Genomic DNA, 9,707 nt, shown 5'->3' on the forward strand with positions numbered 1-9,707 from the left:
TTGGGTTGTTTCCAGCACTTTCTCTCCGGGTTCATTCGTTCCTGGATTGACCGGCTGGTCCGGCCCAGCTGCTCCCTAAAACCTCACCGCACCCCGGGCCCCACCGTGACCCCAGCCCGTCCCACACCACACCTCACATCGCTGCTATGGGGTTGGGGCTGGAGTTCCCTAAACCCCCATTAGGGCCTTTTGGGGGCAGCTGGGCTCCTGTCCGGTTGGGGTCCCCCCCCTCCCCAATGTCCCAGCATCCTCCATCACCCCAAATCTTATAGGGACAGCACCCACCCCCCTCCCCAGCCCCATGAGGACCCCAGGCACCTCCTCCTCCCACACCCCAAACTATAAGGATTCCTTCCTCCACCCTAAAAAATCCCCCAATCCAGGCTATGGAAAACCAAACACTGTTTAATGGCAGGGAGAACCCAAACGCCACGGTGAGGGACTCCCACGCCCCCAAAACATGGAACCCCCCACTAAAATGGGGTTCAGTCCTCGGGGTCCTCCCGACCCTCTTGGATGACACCAGCTGCCATCTGGTCTCGTTGCCACAGCTGCCCCACCAGGGCATCCAGCAATGGGGCCACCCGTTCCAGCCCTCCCCGGCCCACCCCAGAACCCCCCGACCGCAGCACCCGCAGCCCCCAGTTGTCCTCGAAGGCAGCCACGTCCGCCTCCGTCACAGCAGTGTGGGGACACAGGTCGAATCTGAGGACATGAAGGTTGTTATGGTGATGGAAGAGCCCCCAAAAATCCAACAGGGCTGGAAGTGGGAGGGGGGGGGAGCAAGGAGGGGGGTGGTGGGATATGGGGGGGCTGAGGGTTTGGGAAGGGGATGAGATTTGGGGTGATGGGATTTGACAGGGATGGGGGTGATGGGATTTTGGCTGCTCTGGGATGCTGAGGTTTTGGGGTGATGGGGGTGATGCAGACACAGGGTGCTGTGGGATACTCAGGATCTGGGGTCTTAAGGGAGAGCAATGAAGGGGATTCGAGGTGTCCCTTCAATGGGGTGGGGGCTGCAGGGGACCCCCCTGTACCTGGTGCCCACCACCACGCGCAGCGGGTCCTCGTGGGGCTGCAGCACACGCTCCAGCCGCGCCGGCAGCTCCTCGAAGGACGGGCGGTCGGTGAAGGAGAACAGCAAAAGGATGGCGTCCGCCTCCTCCCTGCATGCCTGGGGGAGCACAGGTGGCCGTCACCCATCACAGTGCCCCATATTCTGCCCCACATTCCCCCCCCAGCCCCACATCCGTCCCCAACTCACGGGCAGGAGGTGCTCGAATTTCCGCAGGGCATTCTCCCCGCAGTCCCAGAAATGGAGCTGAAAGAGCACGGGGCGCTCGGAGCCCAGCGGGACGGCGGGCCAGAACAGCGTGCTCACCTCGATGCCTGCGGGACGGCAATGGGACACATCCAGCCAAGGGTCTCACCACACTGTGACACGTCCCATAGACCCCATGGCCCCACTGTAACATGTCACCGAACACCCCACAGACCCCACTGCATCCTGCGTCCCCACCAGAGTGAGACACCAAACACCCCACAGACCCCACGTCCCTGTGGTCCCCACCTTACACAGCACCATAGACCCCACGTCCCCAACTGTGTCCCTACTGTATCATGACATCGAGCATCCCATGTCCCCCCATTGCATCCCCACGGTGCCATGAACCTGAGCATCACATAGACCCCATGTCCCCACCACAATGTGACCCCAAGCACCCCATGGACCCCATATCTGTGCACTCCCCACCATACCATGACCCTGAGCATCCCATGTATGGACCCATACTCTGATGCTCCCGACCATACCATAACCCTGGAGCATCCCCCATCCCTCCACTGATGTCCCATTATGGAGACAAATCCCCCATCCCCACCCATGTCCCCACCACCCACCACGACCCCAAGAAACCCCATGGAACCCATATTTGTGCCACTCCACACTGTACCATAACCCTGAGCATGCCAACAATACCCAACTGTGTCCCCATCATCACACTGAGCATCCCATGGGACCCCCCGTGTCCCCACCACACCGTGACCCCAAACACCCCATGGGCCCCATATCTGTGCACTCCCCACCATACCATAACCCTGAGCATCCCACATTCCCCCCACTGATCCCTATGGAGCATCCCCCCATCCCCCCTTATCCCCACCACCCGTGCCCATACCACCAATCCCCCCATCCCTTCTCCATACCCAACGTCTCTCGGTGCAAAGGGGGGACGTGGTTCCCAAGCAGCGTTGCCACCAAGGCCGTTTTGCCCACCCCGCTGCGTCCCGACACGAAGAGTTGTACGGAAACCGTGGGGACACTGAGGACGACGGGCAGCGCGGCGGACGCCTCAGCAGCCCTATAGGATGTGAAGGGAGGGGCTGCGAGTGAAGTCTATGCGGTCTATGAGGTGGAGATGGGCTATGGGTCTTGAGAGGTGCGGACAGATGGTACTTATGGGTGAGAGATGGGGCTATGGGGTCTATGGATGGGAGACTGGGTCATGGACGTCTTAGTGGAGATCGGGTCTATGAGTGGGGATGGCACGGGACGGGAGGGGCTGATGGGGAGCGGTCCCGGGGGGGGTGGGGGCGGACGCCTTAGGGCGAGGGGAGGGGTGGGGGCTGGGGGAAATCCGGGAGTGGAGAATGGCGTGGGAGGAGCACGGGTCGGGGGGTGATAGGAGACAAAGAAGGTGAAACCGTGGGGAAAATCGGCAGTGCCGGACTTGTAGAACTGGGGGCCGGGTAAAACCACGCAGTACTGGGGGAAACAGCGAGAGAGCGCGGAAGACGCGAGATATCTGAACATTCCCGAGAGCTGGACAGCTCTTTTATCTCTTTTGATGGGTGATGTGTTTGGTGATTTTGTGGATATATTCCTCCCGGAATGATTTTAATGAGATGACACTCCCGCTATCTGTTTTATCCCACTTTGTGACTGTCTCGGCTTTGATTTTCTTATGGTCACATCACTTGGATTAGTGATTTTAGTTGAGTGTATAGTTGGTACTTCATGCTTTCTCGTTGGTGGTCGCTTTGTGTTCGTTTTCCTGCTCGTTTGTACTCGTCCCACTTCATGGTATCGTGTATTTTTAGCCGGTTTTGTTCGGAGATATGCTGTTCTGTCTGGGTAGGTGTATTCGACTGGTATATTTCGGCGAGATAGGGGTCAGTGGCGTTCGTATGGGATGGGTATATGGGTCTATTGGTGGTGGGTGGATGCGTTCCTATTGGTCTTACTGTGGATGGGAGATTGGCTCTTGGGTTCTATGGGGGGTAATTGGGTTCTATGGGGGTTGGAGATGGGCGTCTTATGGGTCCTATGAAGATGGGAGACTTGAACGTGCTCTATGGTTCTTAAATGGAATGGTGATGTGGGTCTTATGGGGTTTGGGAGATGGTGGGCTAGTGGGTCCTATGGATGGGGTAGGATTGGGTCTATGCGTGGTGTGTGAGATGTATGGGTCTAGTGGGTCTATTGTGTGGAGATGGATGTCTCTTATGCTTATGACGGGGGTCCTTATGGTGGTGGAGATGGCGCGCTAGGTCGTCTATTTGGGCATGTGATGGATGGGTCTTATTTGTACTATGATGGCTGGGATGATTGGGGTCTGTATTGCGTGCTAATGGTGCTGGAATATTTCCGGAACACACCATAGTGGCGCTGAGTGTGGCGAGTATGGTGTCGTATGCGGTAGGAGATCGTGGTTCACCTCTGGGCGGGCAATGGGTTTCTGTCTTGGTCTGTAGGTGTGGAGATGGTGCGTCTATGGGTGTGGAGAATGATCGGTTCGTATTGGCCCGGGTGGATGGAGAATGTGGGGTCTTATGGCTCTACAGCGTGGGGTCCTTGGGGGTCGTCTCGACGCAATAAAATACTTCTGCGCTTGGTTCATTGTTGAAGAATGCGTGAGCCAGGAAGGGGCGCGGGGAGGGTATCATGCAGCCCACAACCCTGCGTGCCTACTCATTCGTCTGGGTGGGTTATGGCAATCCCTTGAGTGGAGCCACACGGAGTGTAGACGCCCCACCGCCGTTGGGCCATCTCTCGAGCCCCTCTAGGTCTCTCATATGCGCTCCGCAGGATCTGGAGGCCGTGAGTGCCGACCGCGCCAGGCTTCCCGGCCCCAGCAGGCTCGTGCATCTTAGAAGCGCGCTTGTGGGACGGTCCCGTATGCTAGGCCTCTGACCCGCCCATGGATGTACCCAGTGGTCGCACATCCCAGTGCCGGCCGTGCACCCTACTGGAATGCCGCCCCACGGCGCCCTGCGTCAAACGCCGCCCTGGGAGTCCAGCGTCTCCCACCCTCCCGTCCCCATCCCTGCGCCCAACAACCCGTCCGCCCTCACCTAGGTACCGCTTCGAAGCGCCCCGAGTTGACGGCTATCTGTGGGCAATGGTGTTTTATTATACAGACCCGCCTCCTTCCTGGTTCGTATGGCCATGACTATCATTAGAAAGGCTCCCGTGAAGTATAAGTGAGGTGGAGCCCCAAAGGAAAGCGGAAAGTGGTAGGAGGGATGCCATCGACAGCTAATAGAGAGTGAAGCCTCCGAGTAAAGCATATAGCTGAGAGGATAAGCTCGGTAAAGCACCTTATACTGAGCCCTCGTATATCCCTATAGTAGAACCCCTTAAGGAAGCACTCTATATATTAGCGAGGTACCAAAGAGCCGAACCGAAGTGATAAATGCATATAGGGCTAGCCCGCAATGTCTCTTATGGTATAGGTTTTCTTAGTGTACCTTGCATTCCTTGTTTAAGATCCTCCCGCTCTGTAGACCTTTCCCTAAGCTCTAGCGCTGTAGTGTATCTAGTCTAACTCCCATAAACTCTTCTTATTACTTACACATGAGGGCATACCATCTATATAGCCTCGATGTATTAATCTATTATGCGTTTTTGTATTTCCCAAACCATTAGGATAAAAGAGTGAGTGAAAATTACTAAGAAACCTTATGTCCCTCATAATGACTCTCTCTATGCCACATATTTATGCTATCCTCAAATTATAACTACGATCTCCCTTCCTAAGATCACTCTATCAATTTATTCATTAAGCATCTGCAGAGAAAGCGCCATAAGTTATAGAGCATAGCGCCTACACATACATGTCTAAATATTGAGTAGTGCTGATTGAGAGTAAGCGTCATTTTTTAGTGTCAAAGGGGACCTGTTGATTCCTTTAGTATCTTATAGATCCCTTCCCATCGTTTAACCCGTTATAGGCTCTCCGCTAAGTAATGAGGCGCTCTTACATTGCCAACCCCGAGAATGCCATCAAAATGTATTCCCTAGTTATGAGCCATCCCAATCAGTGAAGCGCCCCATATGCGAGTAGGCTTAGCACCCACAACCGGTATTCGAGAGGAATACGAGACATATAGATCAGACGACTACTATATGATCTCTTGCTTCCATGTACGTAGTCTCAGACCGCCTGTTTAAGTATCTCCGCCTAAATGTTGAGCCAAACGCATGGTTGATGTACTCCCCTCTCTTAAGGCTCTCGGGTAAACCCACCTGATGTGATGTAAGCAAAAAGAGCCCACTAAGCCTTTCTTGATAATGCCGCTTACTCCCAACCCTAGGCCAATACCACTGTCAGAGTTGAGAGGTGTCAGCGCTTTCAATCCGCCTCATATTGTTTAAGTAGCGCTTCCCCCAGTAAAACCACAGTGGAATACAACTCCTCTTATAATGATATCACGCAGCTTAGTGAATCCCCCAAATCTCTGTGTCTATATCTAATAAAGCATGACCGCGAGTAGATTGTATACTATAATCGTTGTATCCGCCAAACCTAATCAATGTAGTAATATGGTAATTCTACAGTGGACGCTTGATCCTCTCTTGTATGACCCTCCCAGTGTTTAGTTAGCTCCCTTCCATAAGCCCTTGATGGAGGGTTCTCCAATCTCCTACTCTTACTTGGGGTATAGCTTTGCTCAATACTCTATCTAGAGGAACCAATCGCGCTGTGTTTTCGCGCGCTTTAGAGCTCCCCGACATCAAATTAGCCGCGATTTGCGCATCGTATCGTTCCGAAGTTTATCTAAGTTGTTTTCTATGGCGTCTATATAAATTTCGCGTCTGAAGTGAGTCGTAACCAAGAGAGAACGTACCTCTACTCAAAGCTCAATATGTGTAAGAATAGCCCTGTAACCACAGATATTACATTAAAGATGATCACCACATAAAAAGCGATTCCCTCCTACAACACTCCTCTCATCCGCCGCGCGAGCTCACCCCCTCTAACCACCGATTCAGTCAGTGTGCGGGCCTCTGCAAGCCCAGGGCGCTTGCCAACTCGTTTTGCCTACGGTCGATTATCAAACTGTCTATCGTGACAGTTGGTGGACCTATCTGCACCTAATATGAGTTGTTCGCTGAAGGAGGTAGTGGTATACCTACTCTGTATCTTGCGGAACCTATAACACTCGTCTCACCCCTTCTTTCGGTATGGACTCTCAGATGGAAGTGAGTACATCTGTCTCTCCCATAGCCCAGAGCTATTCTAGGTAGCCAGCCGAGAAGAAACTAGGCTCTCACATCTGTGAGTGTCCCCCGTGTAAGAGTGAGAGCTCTCTCTGAATCTTGCTAATGATGATGTAAAAAGCGGTAGAAGAGTCGTAATCATACAAATCTCTGACGATGCGAAGGAGGCTGTCTGCCTGACTCATCACCCCTCTCTCCGTCTAGAGTGACGAACCTCTATCCCACACCAAATACCTAGGGATGGCATTCCTCCTAGCTCAGTCCCATAGATTGCTATTCCGGAGCGACATGTGTTACTTGTAAGACTTATGAGAAACACCTAAGATAACCCCATCGAATAATCTTAATTAGATTGACAACGATCATTGAAGTATGCGTGAGAACTGTTGTGCTGCCCCATCAGAGAGTTGTGAGGTTGTAAGTGTCCATCCCTCGCGGTAGGTGTAAGCGCGTGTAAGCCAAAAGCCCAGTAGTGTCTGTGATAGTGGGAGCTCCGAGGGACCGAGTCGTCATGTCTCTAGCCGTGCACATTGTCGTGTGCTATTTGGAGGGGCGTGAAGTTTATGAGCGTGAGCGTGCGTGTGGGTCAATACTGCTATGAGTGCTGAGCCGGCCCGACTGATGATCTTGCAAGCGCATCTCTTCATGCGCCAACCTGGATTAAAATTCTAAGACAACTCGCAGTCTTCCTGCAGTATATGGAGCTCCCAGACTTCTCCTCCCTCCATACTCGAGCTGGAAAGAAGATGGAAGGAGGCAGAAGGAAATGGACTGTTTGTCCAGTAACGACACACGGTTGCAATCCATTTGGATTTTGCTTTGTTTTAATCTATTGCGGAAGTAGCACATTGCAATAGGAGTGGTTTGGTCCTGTCTTGGTGGAGGCTCACGCCGTGCTTTCGCTCGGGAAATGCACCAACTGCTCAGCATTTCAGCCATTGTTTCCTTTCAGTATTTCCATTGGGGGAGCAAGTCCCTCCTGTCCTGTTCACAATGCGATATTTTTTTGGCTTTTACAATGCCAAAACTGTATTGCCTTTTTTCCTTCTTACATAGCGTCCTATCAACAATTGGCAGGTGAACGAAAGTCTTGTCAGGCCAAAGTGGTGAGAGGCATAAAAGAAAGGCATACGTGTTGTGTCGAGCAATAGCTTACCCTGGTCATCCAGCTTGCATTCTGTAAGGTTTGTTCAGGTATTGCTGTGTTTTTTTCCTCCTCCCAGCCCGGGATTATGGTCCCGGCATCTGATGCTGACAGCCACTGCTTGCTCAATTGGTTTGGCCTCTAGTCAGGGCACCGTGACTTCGCCCTTAACACTCCGTTGCCTGTGCTGCAGCCTATTGTGAGCTACTCTTGATAAACTAGTCCAGTATTACACGCAGGGCGCTGCTTTCCCGCGTTGTGCTTGTAAACACGATTTTGCTTCACCGGGCGTGCTGGTAGTTGTTGGTCGTTGGGCTGGCGATTGTGTTTGTTGTTTCCCTAATTCACAGTTTGAACTGCTCTGCGAGCGACAGGTATTCAGAGGGGAGAGGGTAGAGGCCATCGGGTTGAGAGGGAGCTTGGTGTGGCGAATTGACTCCGGCCATCATTATCTCTTTGCTTCGCCTACTCAAAGTTACATAGCATTTGCTTTGAATAGTACTTCACCGTTCTGTTCTTGTCCCATCAGATCCATATCCGAACTATGGAAGTTCTAGTCTCCCCTCTCTGCCCTGCTGTAATCTCACCGTGTGCGAAAAGCTGGTCTCTGTGTGTGCTTCCGTGTCCCCACCACCGATCTCATATGTGTGTGACTACTTCCATTTAACTCGTCCCTTTTCCTGGGTCCTCTAATGTCCACGCACATACATCGCTATGGTTGCAGTACATCTCGCTGTACAAAGCGCTCCCCACGTTTGAGGGACTTTCGGGCTAGCTGGTGCGTGGGCCCAGGCTCTGTGGTGCGAGTTGTCTTTATGGGCATCTCGTGGCCTCTCTCCCCCTAGCGAGTTGTCTGGTCACCTCTGAGCTAGAGTCCTCGCCGTGTGCGATCTTCGTTAGCACCGCTGCCTTTGGTCCGGTGAGCCCGTGTGAGGGCCTAACCGGTCTGAGACAGCAGATAGCTGGGGACCTTTTGTACTAGATGAAGCTTGATGGCCTCCAAGCTCCTGCGGAGCGCTTGCCGGGACACTGCGCTTCCCGGCAGAGTATGGGGGTCTGTGTGTGTTGGCCATTTCCGTTGGTTGCTCTGGGTGGGTCCGCAGCGTCCTCCCTTCCTCGGCCATTCCGTCCTGGCACATGGAAGACTTCTTTCTTGCTCCCAGCTCCTAAATCTATGGAGGTCCGAGACCGTAGGATCCTTCCCTGCTGCCTTGGCACGATCCTCGCCTCGGTGCCAGAGCTTGATGCCAACTTTTAGGTCACATCCCTTTCAGTGGCTTCGGGTTTACTCTGGCTATGTTCTTTTCTCTGTGCGGGCGATATTGAGCTCACTGGGCTGTCCGACGATGTCTGGTGCACCTTCCAGCGCCGTAGCCAACCCGCGCCTGAATTAAGCTGCCTACCATTGAGCACCGGGGAGCTGTCACCTTCTGGCCTGGGAGAGGCTGCCCTCCCCTAACTCGTGCAGGTGTCTTTTGTCTAGGCGCTGGCTCTTGGGCCTTTTGTTGGACCGGAATGGTTGTGATTGGTGTGCCCCATGCGGCCATGCCACAAGGAGCCTCATCTGTTGTGGTGCTTACTCAACGGTGAGTGTACTGGGGGAGTCACGGTTCTACTACGACTGCTTGTACATCGTGCTGGACGGATAAAGTGCTGATCGCAACGTGTAATTCTATGAGGGTGCGACCTGGAGCATGGTGCAAGAAGAGCGGCGCAGCTAGATTTCGTTTGTCTTCTGTATCAACACTCAGGACGGACCTGTTTCTCTCCGTCAGTTCTCTGGTCGTGAAGTCCCGATGCAAGTGACGTCTCTTGCCCTAACCCTTTGACACAGAGGCAGGATGAGAATGTGTGATTTATGGATTGACTGTGGGGGCTGCTGGGGGAAAAAAGGAAGAGTGCATTCTGGGCAGGAAAGTCTACAGATTGTGCTGTGATCGAGACTGGAGAGATCCCGACACCACAGTTCCACCTTGCAGGCAGGATTTGGCACCATCAGCTCCGGGGTGGCAGCATGGTGCCTTCGGATTTCTCACTGAGGCTCCATGTCCAGGGTTTGCC

The 9,707-nt window shown here is 53.4% G+C and overlaps 1 protein-coding gene across 1 annotated transcript in view; it reads right to left on the reverse strand.

The window, feature by feature from the left end:
* Nucleotides 1–385: 385 nt before the first annotated feature.
* CPLANE2 (ciliogenesis and planar polarity effector 2) overlaps nt 386–9,707 on the reverse strand; it is a 9,706-nt gene continuing 384 nt past the window's right edge. Inside the window, 5 exon segments of the mRNA XM_015882295.2 lie at nt 386–705; nt 1,038–1,174; nt 1,265–1,389; nt 2,206–2,341; nt 2,344–2,360. Of these exon segments, the coding sequence (XP_015737781.1) occupies nt 486–705; nt 1,038–1,174; nt 1,265–1,389; nt 2,206–2,341; nt 2,344–2,360 (635 nt within the window). The 3' untranslated portion in view covers nt 386–485.

This window comes from Coturnix japonica, chromosome 21 (assembly GCF_001577835.2).
Source record: "Coturnix japonica isolate 7356 chromosome 21, Coturnix japonica 2.1, whole genome shotgun sequence".
NCBI lineage: Eukaryota > Metazoa > Chordata > Aves > Galliformes > Phasianidae > Coturnix > Coturnix japonica.